Below are 18289 nucleotides of genomic sequence, written 5' to 3' on the forward strand. Positions count from 1 at the left end.
GTGTAATTGACAGATCCACACTTCTATAGCTAGAATTTTCTTATTCGCAGGGGAACCGACGGATAGACTAGTATCTACCGAACACGAACAAAAAATGCAACTGCTCCGGCGCTAGCAAGATGCGCGTACTTACAGCTTAGAGTAGGTATCTCACAATAGGACTGTTATTTGAAAATTCATGTTCTCACGGCGATGAGTAAGAATATTACTGTCTAAGATTTGAGGCTTTCACGGCGGTGACTATGAAGGAAGCAGTCTTCTGGGATTTGGCACCGTGTATATGTGGTGTTAACCGACGTTTCGGAGGAACGTATCGCCTCCATCTTCAGGGTAGAAGGAAAAATATAAGAAATCCGCAAGAGAAGAGACCGTGAGAACCGGTGCGGATTTCTTATATTTTTCCCTCTACCCTGAAGATGGAGGAGATACGTTCCTCCGAAACGTCGGTTAACACCACATATACACGGTGCCAAATCCCAGAAGACTGCTTTCTTCATAAGAATATTACTGTTTTCACAGAATATGTTGCGGTGTACTTCGGTAAATATAAAATAGTTTTTTTTTCAGAAAAAGATAATATTTTCATGTTCAGTGTATAGAAACCTCAAGATGGAGGCGGAAATCTCATCCGAAACATTGACACATATGTGCCAGACTACATTTCGTCACTTCCCAGTCAGTACAGTCTTTTGTATTCCATATTACAATGCACTAGAATCGAGAATATATTACAGAATATATTGATCGCCGTAAGAACCTCAAATCCAGCAAAACTGCTTTCCCTTTCAGGGAGGTATTGTGCAACACCCCCATTTCTACTTCCCAGTCCAACAATCAGCGTGACTATACACTCCTTCTGCCAATATAAGCGGTACATCACGCTCAGAAGTAAAAACTAGTTCCTATCAGAAGGTACATTTGTGCGAAATATTTTTCAGCCCGAAACTACAACTAGTATAGGATCCGCGGTCTGTTTCAGGAACTGTAAACTGCAGAAGAGGCCGACGCCTTAACCCCTGTTTGTATGTGAGTTGTAAACCCGGGTGTCAGACCACCATGCCATCACACACCTCTCGCTCGTGTGTTCCTTCAACCCCTGCTCCATATCATCCCTAAGAAATCAACTCTGATAATACTGCCCTAAGTTTCAACGCCGCTGCTACTGAAATCCTCCATTTACACAATCTTTCGCCAATGCCATTCGCCTCAACCCCCACAACTTATTTTACAGAGAGATTCGTTAAATGCACTCCAATCTTATTGCCGACCCAACAGAGTAGATGTCTCCCCCTCACTCTGGCGCCTGTTAAACGAAATAATTACACTCTATATATACATACACAGTAAGATCTCACTAATTCGAACTAATTAAGACCGAACCCTTGTCCAAATTAGCGGAAGCCCGAATTATAGATGTGCTACCGAAAATATGTCCAGGGAAGTCATAAAATGAACTTCTAATGTTTACAGGCAATAAAATTTTATTTTCAAATTTCGGTTGTATATCATAAAATAAATTTACTTGTCATAAAACATAAAAAATAAGTTTAAATATCGGTCTTAAAAACAATTTAGGCAGCGGCAATATGATCATCAAGGTTATAATGCACAAAAAAAAAAAAAATAAAAACAGTTGTCCGAATTATCGTGAATTCCGAACTAGTGATATTTCACTAGTATTGAGATGGCTTTCAGAATGGAGAGAATGATTTACGGGAACTGAAACTGAAGAGATGCCGACAAAAGAAAACTAAACAAACTCCGTGATTTTAGTCTGCAAGCGAATTATATCGACCGAGCGACCGCCGTTTTTTCGGCGAAGTTTAGTGCCAACTTTTACGGACAGAGGGTGTTGCGTTGTCAGCGCAACGAATCACCACGGCCGTTAATTTAGGTTTTCTAGACCGGAGCCGCTATTTCCTTGAAATAGCTCCTCAATTATCATCATGAGGCTGAGTAGACCCCGTTCCAGACCCACTACTTCTCCGAAAAAATCTAGTAGCGCCGGGAATCGAACCCAGACCTTTAGATCTGTAGCGAGGAACGCTGACCACTAGACCACAGAGGCGGTCAGAGATGCCGCCAAAGGATAAACAATATAGAAGAATGGGCATCTGTCGTAAATTAGGCCAAGCTTCTTAGAGGACCGTAGAGCTACGAAGTAAGCGAGCATATATCCAGTACAACATTAACAGTAACCACGTGGTTGCTCCTTACTGGTTGGCATCCCACTCTACGTCTCATCCAGCCCGGTCTGCACCTTCCAATTACCGTCCACTACAAGATCTATACAAGAGTGTTATGGGTCCCAGAACCAAAAATAACTCTGCTGGCGAGGACCAGCAGAAATTTATCTGACCGATCGAAAGACAACACCGAGTCGCGCGACTCACTTAAGAGTCATGAGACAGAGCTACGGCCATGGGTTCCGTGGGGGCTCTGCTGGCGAAGCTCAGTTGTAATTTCCCCGACCCACAAACCGAAAGATGGCAAATACAGTATTTACCGAGACGTTGGAAACTTTCAATATTCCACCGGGTGCATATACCAAAGCCAAATTCAAACGTTAAACTCCAGGAGGAAAACCAAAGAAGAATAAACACTATTTAACTTAATCCCTAACATCAATACCCCTTGCAATTAAAATGCAGCTTGAATTTATATTTCGACTGAGGAAATTCGTCCCTTCACTAAGAGGCCTAAGTATCTCCAAATCTCTTTCCTTTGCCCCTTCCTACACGAGCTCTCTCTGTCCAGATGAAAGTCATTACGTGGCAGACGACGTTTTCCGAATCACCAAAGCACCTTAAAAGCAGTCTACGAGTATATCAGTGGTCTGCAACTCGCAACCCAAAAACCACTTGTGCTGAGTGCCCAACTTTAGTAAGCAAATACTACTGATAATAGGTTCGTCACTGGCTGAATCACAGAGCTCTTTAGTCTTATATCTTAATTCTTTAAATTCAAATTTAATGTTAACATCAAATATATATATAGTTCTTCCGCATCACTTCTTCCTTTCATGAAGTAGGCATAAGAAAGTAGGCTGAAAATTTTTGGTCTCATTATGATAAGTACTACCTTCTGGAATGGGGCACAGTGCAAATTTGTAATTTTCTGACGTTCTGGAGGAAAGTGCTGCCTCCATCTTCAGTTTCGAAGGGTCAGCCAAGAAAGCAACCAGCAAGAAGCTAGCAACAACAGTTCTTATCCTGCTTATTTTTTGCTTGTTCCATTGCTTAATCTTGTCCTGAAGATGGAAGTAGTGTGTTCCTGAAACGTACGTAAACTTACAACAGACTACACAGCATCACATTCCAGAAAGAGAGTACTTTCGCAATCACCGCCTTAAAAACCTCATACCCAGTAGGGTCTAACTACGTTTACATTTAAATTTTTCTCATATGGAGGCAGAAAATGGCCCTCTCAGATTCAGTAAGTATTCAGTGACGCCTCAAATACAGGCCGCCAACGTGACACTTACAGGCTACAAGCCCTATATCCGAGGCCAGCCGAATGTTCGGGGTTTCCAGTGTCTCGTGGGTAATCCAGCCAGCGACCCTTTCGGAGCGAGAGGCAACGGGAACACATGACGACTTACCTTGTCTGCCGCCGCAGGCAAGACCGGAGTTAGGGCCCACGGGGACTGGAACTTGTGGTACGACACCGAGGACATCATGGAAGCAACTTTGCAAATTGTAGCGTTTCAAAACTCATACATGACTTAAAAGCTGCATTTTATATTAAGTTCCTTCATTTCAAACTTCAAATGCGTTTTTAACACTGCAAAAATTACACAGTTTAGAAAACCACTTAGTTGTTTCACTGCATGAATATGAACATCATGACTAAACACACGGTAATAAAACTTCCTCTTCTTTCAGTAAGGAATTAATTATAATCACCCATCACGTTCACACAAACACGCTTTGCACACGGAAAAAGCTCGATGGACTTGCTTGCTGTCACTTTGTAAACTGAAAGTTTCGAAACGGTTCACGGAAGTTCGAAGTGAAGAGGTTCGGGGTTATAACCATCCTGAATTCTTTATCATAGACGGTAACCCGGCCGGGATTCAAACTGCAATACACGTCTAGAGTGATGCCGCTATCAGTCTGGTCGGTATATCCGGGTCTTCTGTCGAGATTTTTCACCAAGATAAATATCTCAAAGAGATGTAGGCCGCAAAAAGCGTTCCCACATTTCTGCTTACGAGTCCCAAATTTGTCATTTTTACATTACGTCTACTGATGATCGAAAATAAAATTTAGGACCAATTACATAGTACTAAATTATACTGACTTAATCTATTTTATTAAATTCGTTGTGAATTTGTATTTTTTAGTAACGAATTTTTGTGTTATTCGCAGCCGAGAGCTTACTGTTATAATGCAGTCCCCGGTACATGTTGAAGATTTATCTTTTATTAGAGTTGAAAGCCACGATCACATGCATTTTATTCTTCCCATAGCTGGCTGGTACCAAACTAATTAGTCACTGCACCACGCAACTCAATTTTAAACCACTCTTCACATAAATTTTCCAAATTGTTATTAAATTCCTATTCTTAAGCATTCATTTTGAAATATATTTCCTGTGCCTTCCAACCTCTTACGGCCACGTTTGTTAGGAATATGGAATAGTTTCTTAGTTCAAATTTATTAAGCAAAGAAGTAAAGCTAACAATCAGTAGCTTCAAGTTAATTTACACTGTACAGAATTCTAACAAAATGCTGCAATCTCTTTATCATATCCGTCCTACGTTTTACAACACAACTTACAACACCAGATACAGCCGACTAAATCACAACCGCTCCTTTTTCACTGCCAGTTAGGCAACTGAAAGACATAACGCTTCCTGAGTTGGATCACGGATAAAGCTATTCATTTGTTTGAGTCGTTACATGTGTATGCTAATTTCTCATATACTTCTCGAGATATAATTAAGTTTCTCTCGCGTTCTTTTCAGTTTTAACGTGAAAATATATTTATGAAACAATTTTGTATATATAACATCTCGAATATTGTTAATGTTAAAATCTTACTATGTACGGAAGTAACATAACCTCTTCCAAACTCCAAACGATAACACAAGGGAAATACATCCCAGTGCCAAAAGTGTTAAGCTGCATTATTTGTCCCGCATATTTGGAAAATTTATCTTCTTATTTTAGTTCTGCATAAATTATGTGTTTTCTTAAAGCTACTTAATATACTGTAATTTAATTTTCAATTTGTTACCCACAGTAAACAGCCATGAAATTCATTTTGGTGCATATCACCACCATACCAGTTCACTGCATTATAACACTTAATTTACATTAATACCAGATTTCCAGTCTCTTGTATTTGAAAGGGAAGGAAACGTGCATAAACAGTTTCTTTAATGACACTTCTTGAGCAGTAACCACATGGAACACAGAGAAGCAGTTGTGGAACCATTATTAAAACTGATTTTCGAGAAATGGGCTGTGAGCGTTTGAAGTGAATATAACTGGCTTGGGATCTCATCCATCCAAGGACTTTGTATTAATGACAGTGAACTTATGGAGACTGTGCTACCAGAAAGTTATTTAACTATATGAGTAAACATAAACTGTTTTACCAAGTGACAGATTTGAAGGAAACAAGAGCACTGTAAAAAATTAACTTTTGATACTGAACATTAGCAAAGAAGCTGTTATATAATTTGGCATATAATGCAATTCTGTGTTCAACAGTCCTGTAGGCAGGTAATGGTTTCCATTGTGTGCTTACAAATATGTACATAGACAGATAAATGAATCAGACTGGTACACTGCACTTTTCTAAAGTTTAAGAGGTTAACAGCATTTCTTAGCTTTATCTGTACAAAGCCGCCAAGAAAGTTGTTAGATTCACAACTCGCCTGTAGGTAACAACTGTTCTTTTGGAAATGCATCAGCATGAAGGAGAGAGAACAAATATTTTATTGCCATATCGTGCAGTTTCATTTCTGCATGATCTGAGGTCTCAATCAGCATTTGCCACTGGTAAGCAATATAGTAAGAATCAAAGAGATGCATAATACCAATAACATGATCATGCATCTGATTGTATTTATATACATTCTCCTTCCTACAAAACTGAAAAAGACAACGTGACTGTGGCATCTAAGTCACTATTGATCACATGCCAACTTGCAGGTCCATTTGCCAGCCATCATCTTTGGCTTAGTGAGCAGTGGGAGAAAAATGGACATCTTGTCCACTGAAGATTCTGGTATGAAAGGTAACAGCTTAATCTTAACTGGGGACACAGAGACAAGTGTGATCAAACACATATTCTGCAAGCATAGCCTACAGTCATACTTGCATTCAGGATGTCGGAACAAGTGTGCAATTCCCACTGCGTAATTGTTGGGTTATGAAACAAAGCACTAGCAGAATTAACCACAAACACTCTTTGGTGCCTCTCTGAACAGTTTCATAATGAAAGAATAAAATTTCACTGGTCTTACAATAGTAAGCCCTTCTATGACCACTGAATTTTTGGGAAAAATAAAAACCAGAAAAAAGAAAGAAATTTACAAAATACTACTATAAAAAATTATAAGTATTTAAAGGCCATATTCATCTTCTCTAAATATCCTACAGCAGTCAGTACATCAGTCTTCAATGGCGTAAACGTTAAGTCTGTAAGCAAATTTTCTGGCTTCCCCTTGGAAAAAGTTCTGGCAGAAGAGAGAACATACCTTAGACCGCTCAGGGGCTCTGACCAGCCATATTGGTACAGGGCTTTCAAATTAACTGGTCTTGGAGCAACATAATACAACTTATTTATTGGGCCGTCACAACACAACAATCAAAGAACTTCAGGGACAACGCCCAAATACAGTTCACTGCATGTTTCGACCACTAGTGGCCATCCTCAGGTGAATACACTTCAACAAACATACACCACTGAACTGCAGCACGTAAAGTCCGAGGATGGCCATTAGTGGCCGAAACATGTAGTGAACTGTATCTGGGCGTTGTCCCTGAAGTTCTTTTGACTGTTGTGTTGTGACGGCCCAATAAATAAGTTGTATGTATTGTAACACAGCAGGATGCACGAAATGAAAATTATAATATTATGATGTAAATGATGCTACAAAGATTAAATGTATCTCTCATGAATAAAATCGAGAATTAAATCTGTACACTGCAATTTGGGAATGAAAGATGAACACAACTCTAATATTCAAACCAATTATTGAAAGGTACTTAAAATAATATAAACAGCACTGTAAAAACATATGAATTCTGCTAGAAACTTAACAGTAACAGAAAAATATCACAATTTACAGATCACCATAGTATTTACTAACAAAGACCCCTCCATGTATTCACAAGTCAACTGCATCATGACAGGCAATATTGAAAGAAAATAAGAAATACAGATTCAAGCTCTCCTGAATTGGCAGTTTCCATGGAAATGATTATAGTTGACAACAGAGAGACTACATGGGCAGATCCACACATACCAGCAGAATTAGTAGTGCAGTACTTGCAACCAGCGTGCGCAGCAATCTGTCGGTGCGCTGAGTTATTGTATTTGAACCTCTTGTTGCATTAGTTGAGCACTTGATATGTATGTACTATAATGCTGTCTCATAAGTGAAACAGTTTCATAGCTTGTTAGTTAGAACACTACTCTGTCTGTGTTTTCATAGTCTACATACACAAACCATCACAGCATAGAAAACCAGGACATCTGGACCTGAGAAAGACTGCACTGGCAGAGACCAGCAGCATATACAAGACAGACCTGTCCTCTCGTCAGAGGGGGCACTCCACAGAAAACAAGACCATAACTGTCAAACAGTAATAAATATCTGGTCATGAGCCCCAGATGGGGCTCTCAACACCAAGACTTTCTGATTGGCTGACTTTTTAAGAGGACCGATTAGAGAACAGTAATCGAGTCAAGTTTTAAGATGCCAGCCTGCCGGAGCAGAGGTATTAAATTCAATCGAGTCTCTGGAATTGTCAGTTGCAGAATAATGGCAAGAAATGAATCAGGGTGTGAAAGGAACACTTCATGTGTTATTTGGAGTTACAGTGGGACTGTTATAAATCCAGTGCCTGGATAAAACTAGTAAAGGCTGAGAACCCTAGTGCATGTGTAACCGTGAAATGTAAAGTGTGTAGAACAGTGATAGCGCTCTATTGCCTGTAGTCCTGAGATGTGAATGTATAAGGTGCAATCATCCAATCCAAAACCCATCTCATAAGTCATGTGCACACGACTACATGACAGTATGAAAACACGGACTAACCAGCAAGCTATGAAAGCGTTGCATTTGTAATACTGTATTATACATACACATCATGTAAGTTACCATAATATAGCACCATTATAATTTTTACTGCATAAATTTTAACATCCTAAAGTAAAATATCACATTATGGACATACACACGAACATAACCAATAAAGGGGATCCAAACTGTTATGACCACAAACTAATAAACAGAACAGAACATGACATAATTCATATGGCAGATACACCATTTTACAGCGCACATGCTATGGTTAGGTTTGAAGGGAGATTACATGGGGTCTATGGCAGGGAAGTGGGATTATAAGAGGTTCTCAGCTCTACACTTTTATTTTTGTGTATCATAATCTGTAACCATCCCTGACAGGTTCAACAGGCAGAACATCTGCAGTTCGGACTTATTTCAAGCTTGGCACTACACTGACCTTAAAGAGATCTCAGATTTCATAAACACGATTATTACAGGAAGGAGAACAGTTCTACATTATGTGTCATTCTACTCCCTATCACTAAAGGCAAATGTATATACTGCATGAACAGGGCCAAGTTCAAGCACTTCATCTTCCATACAATGATCTCCTACAAATATTAACCCCTCTGACCCATTCACGATGCAAACTAAATGTATCTGGAATGGTAATTAAATTCCTGTAAACAAATACACTGGATGATATGTTTGAAAACAGTTTATAAATGAGTTTGAACCTCTCATATTTTGTCAATTATTTCTTATTTCTTATTACTAACATCATATGGCAGGATGTTCTCAGTCACATCCTGATTAATATTTCTCAGTAACTCAAACTTAAGAAAATAGTTTCTTAGAGGTTCATACTGTGGTCTTCTGGCTAATGACACCATGTGGTCTTGTAGGTGGCGCTCTCAAAATGCAGTACATACTACAGAGAAATTACTATCCATCTACAAGACTATACAAAGTCTCAGCTCAAAAGGCTGCAATATGAATTTTCAGAACAACCCACCACTGAGAGATATGACACCATGCAGTCTGGTAGACTGTTACCAATGTTTCAGAGGAACCTACTACCTCAATGTTACTCCTGATTCTCCTGACATCTTTTTACTGCCTACTGGTTCACTCAGAGCAAACGTTTCTCCCATTCAATCTGCCCATGGAAAAGAGCCCTTTAAAGGGCCAATATTCTTTATACTGTGTAAGATTTGAGGCTTTCATGGCGGTGACTATGAAGAAAGCAGTCTTCTGGGATTTGGCGGCATGTATATGTGGTGTTAACCGACGTTTCGGAGGAACGTATCGCCTCCATCTTCAGGGTAGAAGAAAAAATATAAGAAATCTGCAAGCGAAGAGACCATGAGAACCGATACGTTCCTCCGAAACGTCGGTTAACACCACATATACACGGCGCCAAATCCCGGGAGACTGCTTTCTTCATTCTTTATACTGTTCTCCTTGGTTTGATTAGGGTCAGAGTCACAGTTTCCCCTTTCCCTATATCCACAGCACTCTCTTCATTCTTGGCTTACCATTCTAAACCAAAGATGGCAGCAAGTCCCTCTAAAACCTCTGTGATGATCTACTAGGCTACATAACATTCAAACTGTGTATTCCTTACAAGTATTCCATAAGTCAGTCAACTCTGTGTGAATTCTGATGTGTCTTCAAACGACCCAGATGACAGAAGGATTTGTGACAGACTTCACAGGAAAATGGTGACTTCTCATTATGTTTACGTAACAGATGATTCTTCAGCTTACTAGCCTCACGATAAAACTTCTTACAAATATCACATGAGTATGGGCGTTCACCACTATGAATACGCTGGTGCTGCCTAAGATTACTTGACCTCTTGAATGATTTATTACACATTTCACACAAGTAAGGTCGTTCCCCAGTGTGGACTCGTCTATGATCCGTAAGAGCACCACTCTGTGTAAAAGTTCTTTCACACACATCACAAAAATATGGACGTTCCCCCGTATGTACACGTCGATGAATCTTGAGATCACCTGACCGCATGAAAGACTTGTCACAAATATCACAAGGGTACAATCTTTCCCCAATGTGTATCCGTTCATGTACCCTCAGATTGGTCTGTCGACTGAATGACCTCTCACAAATATGACATAAATATGGTTTCTCTCCAGTGTGAACAAGTATGTGTGTTGTGAGATGACTTCGTTGGTTGAATAACTTCTTACACACATCACATGTAAATAATCCTTCACCACTATGCACCCGCTGATGTCTTTTTAGAGTGGCAGGTTGAGAAAAGATTTTCTTACAGATTTCACAACAGTACGGGCGTCCCTTTCCACGTGCTGTTTTATTACCCTAAGAAAAAAGAATATTAAATACTTTGTTACATATGTGGAAAAAATGGGAGTACGATAAGACAGTACATCAGCTATTCATAGACTTAAAGAAAGCCTATGATTTGGTAAGGAGGGAAGTATTGTATACTATTCTTATAGAGTTGGGATACCAATGAAACTAGTTAGGTTGACTGAAATGTGTTTAAATGAAACGTGTAGTAAAGTCCATGTGGGTAAACATTTGCCTGATAAATTTCCTATCCAGAATGGTCTAAAACAAGGAAATGCTTTATCGCCACTCCTTTTCAACTTTGCTTTAGAATATGCCATTAGAAAGGTCCAGGGAAACCAGGTGGAACTGAAATTAAACAGGACACATCAGCTGTTGGCCTATGCTGATGATGTGAATCTCCTGGGTGATAATGTAGATACCACAGAGAAAAACACACAAACTTTAACTGATGCAAGTAAAGAGTTTGGTCTAGAAGTAAACACACAGAAAACTAAGTATATGTTGCCGTCTCATCACCATAATGCAGGGCAAAATCATGATATAAAGATATGAAACAGATGTTTTGAAAATGTGGCACAATTCAGATATTTGGGAACAATGATAACAGATCGAAACCTGATTCAGGAGGAAATTAAGAGCAGACTGAACCTGGGTAATACTTGCTACCATTCAATCCAGAACCTTTTGTCTTCTCATCTTCTGTCAAAAAACATAAAAATTAGAATATACAAAACTATAATTTTCCCTATGGTTCTGTATGGGTGTGAAACTTGGTCTCTGACATTAAGGGAGGAACACAGACTGAGGTGTTTGAGAACAGGGTGTTGAGGAGAATATTTGGACTGAAGAGAGATGAAGTGACAGGAGGTTGGAGAAAACTGCATAATGAAGAGCTTCATAACTTGTACTCTTCTCCAATTATAATTAGAATGATCAAGTCAAGGAGAATGAGGTGGGTAGGGCATGTAGCACGAATGGGGGAGATGAGGAATGCGTATAGGATATTGGTGGGAAAGCCAGAAGGAAAGAGACCACTGGGGTCTTATGGACTGGATTGATCTGACTCAGGATAGGGCTCAGTGGAGGGCTCTTGTAGATATGAGTAATGAACCTTCAGGTTCCATAAATTAGCTGGGAATTTCTTGAGCAGCTGCACAATTGGTGGCTTCTCAAAAAGGGCTCAGCTCCATGAACTTAGTTGGTGAGTTAGATATGTGGGTATTTTTATTATTTGTTATATATGCAAGATTTGAGGTCCTCACAACAATGACTAAGTAGTTACTAACTTCTGGGATGACATGAGTATTTACCATTGCAAATGAAACTCCTGCAGGATACTCCACTTTCCTAGTGATGGAGGCATCAGGTTTGTATGAAACATTGGTTAATACCTATCACACCAAATGGTGTCACACCCCATTAAGATATTTACCTTGACTTCATTATCTATCTATTCAGTCTTCTGTAACAGAACCTTCTAGGAGTGACCCTGCTAACTTCTAAGCTTACTTCCTTTTCAGTACATCACAACCAGCATCCGGTATCTCTTTACATCTTTCACCCGCCTACATTTTAAGAGGTTCCTGACATCTGAAGTTCTACATCCACATCTGCCATCCTCAATCCAAGCCTCACACCTTAAATTAACTGTCAGAATCAGTATTATCACTCGCATGCTCTCATACTATTTCTGTATCTTGTAGAACATTTCATTCTATTTTTCTACAGTAAATTCTGTTTTAAACTATAGATTGTGGTTTTACAGACTATGACACTGTGTTTTCAAGAAGGTGGTTACTGTCCAGCTGTATCTCTAGCCCTGTGAGGTATGCTACAATCCATCTACTCCATGAACCGGGTTATGTCATCCTTACAGAAGTAAAGTGCTGCGTAACTATGTCCGAATCTCTCACTGACATATACATTGGAAATAAACTGTAGTAACTTTCTAACTTCCAACTCTCTTGCTGAACAGGAGGCCCCATTTCTAAACACAGAAGAAGTTTTGAAATGTACAAGAATATAGTCATGGGACCTGATGGGGCCCAAAACCAAGAATGACTGTGCTGACAAGGGCCAGTAGCAAATTGCTGCTCTCCTCTAAACCTATAACACAGAATGATATGACTGATAAATAATGAATTATAAAGGATTTGGAAGGAAGTGGTCATAGTCTAATAAAGGCACTAGGGAAAACAATGGACAGCTCATGTCCTAGCTATGATTAAAACTACACACCTTTCAAATACAAGTCTGCAGCATTAATGCTAGAACAACCTGCTTGGTTCCTCTGACTTCTCTGGTACTACTGCATGTAATACAATAAAATTCTTATGATACTATGCTGAAAGGGAATATTTTTTGAAGCAAAAGCTCGCAGCCAAAAAGAAAGGGCACATCACATACACGGTACACACAGAAACGACTCCCATAGTGGACGAACTATACTATACGCGAGTTTGAATTAAGACATACAGATGAATAATCTTAATAAGTTTTAGTATATACAAATTTTATTATAGTTGATGAATAATGTACTTACTAAATAATTTTATGAAAGACACAAGATGGCAAACAATATAATAGCTTAGCGTAAATAACGAACCTGAAGATGGCACCATGTTGCCGAAACATGGAGTAAGAAGTGACATATGATACTGAGTGCATTACAAGACAGCCATTACATACATATCATGGATGAAAAGCTTTCCACTTACTAGCTTACGCTTCCTCTTCTTCACTGGAAACACTTTCACTGAGGGTTCCTCCTGTTTCATATCATCAAATGACTCACTTTCATTGAAGGAATAAATTGAACAAGCATCAGTAGCAATATCTGGTTCCACTTTTATCACATCCACTTCATGCTGAGAAACAAAGTTCATATGAAAGATCTGAAGTTCTGACAGCAGTGAAGATTCATATATGGTGTTCTCTGTTATGACACCTTGTAATTTTTTAGGTAGCTGCTAACATTTTAGAAGAATATACTGTCTCCACAGAGGGTACAATCCTCTGAGACTTGACACTGTGCAATCCAGTAAATTTCACCGACATTTAAAGTAACACACTGTCCCCATTTTCAGGACAGAAAGTTTTTATGCTGTGAGGTCTGAGGATATCATGACAATGATTATGAAGATCACTAGCTTCTGGGATGTCACACTGTGTAGCCTAAAAGATCATTACCAACTTTTTGGAAGAACCGCTGTAACTATCTACCTGACTATAGAGCACCACATCCTAGAAGACAATAGTCTTATTCCTCTACCCTGAAAATGGAGCTAAAGTGTTTCAGCGCCAGCACTTGGTATCACAACCCAAAAACCCATGTTATGAAAATTCAAATAAATTGTAGGAGCATCCACTGCCTGAAACTTACTGAGACATGCAGATCCATTGCTATGCAACTACTATGAAATAAGCAACAACACAACAGCTGTTGCTAACAAGTATGTTTCCATGGAAACAAGTGCACTGCAACACAGGAACAGTGTTTTCTGTACATCCCGTGTAAAGATGTTATAAGCGGAAGAAGTTAGGTGTCAGTCAGTCACTCAGTCAGAAAACCACTGGAGTTCAGTCACTGTGAGCTGTTCCTGTTGAAACCTAGCAGCTAAGGCCAGGAACAATTCAAGAACCCAGAGGAAGCAGAATGTCTCTCATTAGAAGCCACTACCAAGCAACAGCTAGTGAAGACCTAGTGTGTTCTGTAGCGGCTTATGAAGTGTGTTGAACAGTGGGAGCATAATCCTTGTAGTTACAAGTTGTAAGAGTTCAATAAATCTTATTACAATCCAAAACCCATCTGTAGTCACACCCCATCACATGAGAATATAATATGCTTTCACGTGATTGCTGCTTGTTATAAATTCAGTTATACTGTAACATAATATCAGTTCCTAAAATTAAACGACATCAAGTGAACTGACTGTGAATGAATGTTTCTTCACAAGTGGCCCAGGATTTCAGGATTAGGTTGCACTGAATGCTGGAGGTTTTCCATTGTTTCAGCAAACCCTGCAGCTGCCCCTTTCAGAATCAATGACACCTGGAGGGTTTTTGGTAACTCTTATATAGTTATCACATTAGGCAGCATGCTGGAGATGAAGCTACAATTGGATGGACACCTCCAACAAGCTGAATGCTGTGAGAGCTATACAAGAGCTACAAAATACCCTTCCAGTGCCATTAACCCTGAAGATGGCAGCTGCAGGGTTTGCCATATGTGAGAAAACCCTCAAAGTCCAACACAACCTCATCCTGAAAGCCAAAGCGACACATTAGGTCCCAGCTGTGAAAACGTATGGGCTAGGACTCTTTCTGAACTACGCTGACTATAAAGTGTCAAACGGGACAATGACTGAATGATGAACGGGGAAGAATCATCATGAAAACAATCTAAGAGTATGTTGGATTTGAGGTTCACACAGTGATGACTATGAAAAATACTATCTTGTGGGATACAACACCATGTAGGCTGATAGACACAATTATTGTGTTTCAACATCATCCATTATCCTGCTTTTATTTAAAACACATAATGTTTCAGTGACTAGTTCTAGTCTCCATCTTCTGGTGGAGCCCACTTAGTTGCACTCAATCCATACAGCTAGTCCCTATCTCTTGATACCAACACAAGAGAGGATATATAAATCAAGCACAACACAAACCCTCTGCGAGAGATAAGACAAACATTAAAAGACTCCACATACACGAGGCCTAGCACTATTTCAAGTATACTGTTAAAATCAGAGTACTATTAGAACAGAAGTCATCACTAAAGAGACACATTCTAAGCATGGTACCAATATAGAAACACAATTTTCACACATAATATACACTGGACAGGGTTGCAGTTTCTGACTTCTGCTGCAATAATCTGACAGTCTGAGAGAATTTCACTGATGGGATTACACAGAGCTTTGTCTCAAAAAAAAAAAAAAAAAAGAGAATTCTCCTCAGTCCGCCGGCAGCATCTGAGCTTTGCACAGAGCAAATGAAACTTCAGTCAGGACACGTGGTCTCCCAGCTGAGGTTCACACATGCTCACTGACTCAATCACTCATAAGAACACAAAACCCTGTCTTACCTCTGCGACTAAGAGGACAGGAACTTCATCACTTTTTGAGCCACTGACATTTTCTTCATTCTGTGAAGATGTGGAATATGACTCACTATCTGAATCATGTTCCATTTTAACAATATTCATGTTTCACTGGAAAATAAAAATGTTACCTGAAACTGTAATTACAATTTTAATTCTACAGCTCTCATTTATTTACATTTAGCTTTCAATACTCACATACTGTCATTATAACACAAACTGTTCAATTACAAGGGATGGGCACATTATTAGAATGCATGCTGCTGATATTACTAAAATTAATTCACCTTTCATAGGTATCTACAGCAAAGAGGCATTAGGAACCATTAATGAATAATGTCTTGAAAGGACTCGGAAGAAAGCAGTTGTGGTCTAATCGAGGTACTATCCCAGCATTTGCCTGGATGAACTGAGGAAAGATATGAACAATCTCAGTACAGATAATTGATGTTCCAGGCAAGTTGATGACTATGAGTAATAAAAATTTAAGAAATCATAATCGGAAGCTGGAGGGTTAGATCAGGAACATATTGAAAAAGGTGACTATAGAGGTGAGGCCAAGATTATAGCAGAAGAAATCTTTCAATGTTTATGTATACTACACACACTTAGTACCAGTGGTGCTTGTAGAATGAATTGTACAAACAAACTTCATTCTAGCACACAGTTCCACATAAGACCAACGCCACATCCCACACTGTTTAATCTAACATGATCTGTACATTACCAGTGGGTTCTTGAAACCTGCCACTGACAGATGACACGATGGGATAAAAATGTGAGCCATTTAAACGATGAAAGCATGCCAGACGTCTTAATCAGCCCTCTCAAAATCTACCATCACAAATGTCAATCATAAAACATTTACGTACATAACCTTGAATTTATACAATTCTACGGTTTTCCACATCTCAAATTAAAAACTTCCACTCCATGTGCACTTTAATTAGGGTTGTTATACCGTAATCTGGTACTTTAAACCAATTAAATGTTCCATAGTTCCACAAATATTCCCTTTCCTGTCTCCACCGAAACTGGCGTATATTATTAATTTCTCGCTCTCCCTTCGCCAAGTACTCTTTCCGGTTCATCCCCTGAAAACAATAAGCCTTAAATATTCGTTTTTCATCGGTATTCATTCCCCTACACCCCCTTCTGTATTTCTATGCAATTGATATTATTCGAGGTCATTAACACTACACTCTGATGATACGTTCACCATTTTTTTCGTAAGTTAAGCAGACCACTACAAACCATTATTATTACATACCGCTCAATTTAAAAAACACAACATCAAAAATACGAAGCCCATTTGGAAACATGGGCCACAAAACCTAAGGCTTAGAGAAAAATTATCAATATCTTCTTCCATGACTTCTTATTATCGAAGAGGCCATGCTTGTAATAATACGCACACCAATCGAAAGACGATGCATCCATAGGGCTTGGGATAATAGTGGGAGTAAAAGTTTGTAATATAAGGTCTGCGAGTTGCGCATGGCCCACAATAACTTAATTTCAGAAATACCTTAGGTGAACATAGCTGATAACGTAGTTATATATCAGTTTGTGACTATTCTGACTGAACTCTCAAAGTCAAAGTCAAAGTCAAAGTTACTTTCCGACCGTCGGTTTACCGCCAATCAGTTCGTTTTGGAGTCAAACCCCTTGAGACTCAAGGCCAGATTTTTTTTTTCAACTGAACCCATGCGGTCATAGCCTTTCTGTAATAACCTCTCTGACGAGAAGATGGTTTTGTCTTTTATGAATATGTTCGACCTTTTGTCAAGTGTACGTACCGCACATATAGCGTGTTATTGAAAATTCTTCCTTTTGTACTATAAACAAGTCCTCTTTCAGTACACGCTTTGCAAAGCTTTGTCTATCTTCCATATCTTATGCTACAACGGCATCTTTGTCACTTGAACGGTCGTGAGCTTGACCACCGCCAAGTTAAAAACACTTACATTTTCTACGTCTGGCTTCGCCTTGTTCTACACCGCGAACGTGCTCATTCTCATGATTTTGTATGAGTCTGAGTCTTATGTTACGACCATCGGTCAGTCGGCCAGTCTGCCTTGGAATGAAGCACCCATCTGGGGCCTGTTACCAGATTTTTTATTACTGACACATAGTTGCGGGTTTGTTAATGTGGGTGCTCTCTCTGACGAGAGGGTGGGCCTGTCGTTTACAATTGCTGCTGGCCCTCGCCAGCTCAGTCCTACTCAAGTCCGAGCTCGGTCTGTTGCGTGATATAGCCTCGGAGCGGGCCACATAGCAAACACCGCTTCCGACAGTACTCCCACTGCTGCACGTGGGCCACTGCCTGGCAACGGGTGTATATGCCACATTATATTAAGACAAAGATGCTGTATGTATTCAATTATTAAAAGTTACATTTGATATAGTTCCGCCTTATATGTATGTATATACGTTTCCTTGTATTTCGATAAACATACATGACATCGAAGAATATTTTACTTAAGTTGGGCACATTCCTTCTTGAGAAGCAAATAATCCATCATCTACTGAAGGTATTCTTTGTCTTTTAAGGAAGCCGAAATTTAATTTATTACTGTGTTCGTAAGAGTTCA

At 39.3% G+C, this 18289-nt stretch overlaps 1 protein-coding gene across 5 annotated transcripts; it reads right to left on the bottom strand.

Annotated features, from left to right (window-relative positions):
* Positions 1–9706: 9706 nt before the first annotated feature.
* LOC111871529 (zinc finger protein 239-like) lies at positions 9707–17218 on the bottom strand. Of its 5 annotated transcripts, XM_033754294.1 has the most exons (6): positions 16966–17218; positions 16568–16789; positions 15983–16104; positions 15681–15806; positions 13306–13455; positions 9707–10594 (listed from the first exon to the last, which is right to left on the bottom strand). In XM_033754294.1, exons 4-6 carry the CDS (start codon positions 15798–15800, stop codon positions 9890–9892), a joined length of 975 nt encoding a protein of 324 aa, XP_033610185.1. In that variant the 5' UTR covers positions 15801–15806; positions 15983–16104; positions 16568–16789; positions 16966–17218; the 3' UTR covers positions 9707–9889. The 5 variants fall into 5 exon arrangements, with proteins under 5 accessions (XP_033610185.1, XP_023720467.1, XP_023720464.1 ...); XM_023864699.2 differs by lacking the exon at positions 16568–16789; XM_023864696.2 differs by lacking the exon at positions 15983–16104.
* Between the last annotated feature and the right edge of the window lie 1071 nt (positions 17219–18289).

This window comes from Cryptotermes secundus, unplaced genomic scaffold, assembly GCF_002891405.2.
Source record: "Cryptotermes secundus unplaced genomic scaffold, Csec_1.0 scaffold974, whole genome shotgun sequence".
In the NCBI taxonomy this organism is placed as follows: domain Eukaryota; kingdom Metazoa; phylum Arthropoda; class Insecta; order Blattodea; family Kalotermitidae; genus Cryptotermes; species Cryptotermes secundus.

Coding starts and splice junctions, on each gene's coding strand:
- LOC111871529 (XM_023864698.2), bottom strand. CDS start 15,800: ATGAATATTGTTAAAATGGAACATGATTCAGATAGTGAGTCATATTCC. Junction 13,456..15,680: donor CTGTCCTCTTAGTCGCAGAG/GTAAGACAGGGT, acceptor TTTGTTTCTCAG/CATGAAGTGGATGTGATAAA. Junction 10,595..13,305: donor AGAAGAGGAAGCGTAAGCTA/GTAAGTGGAAAG, acceptor CTTTTTTCTTAG/GGTAATAAAACAGCACGTGG.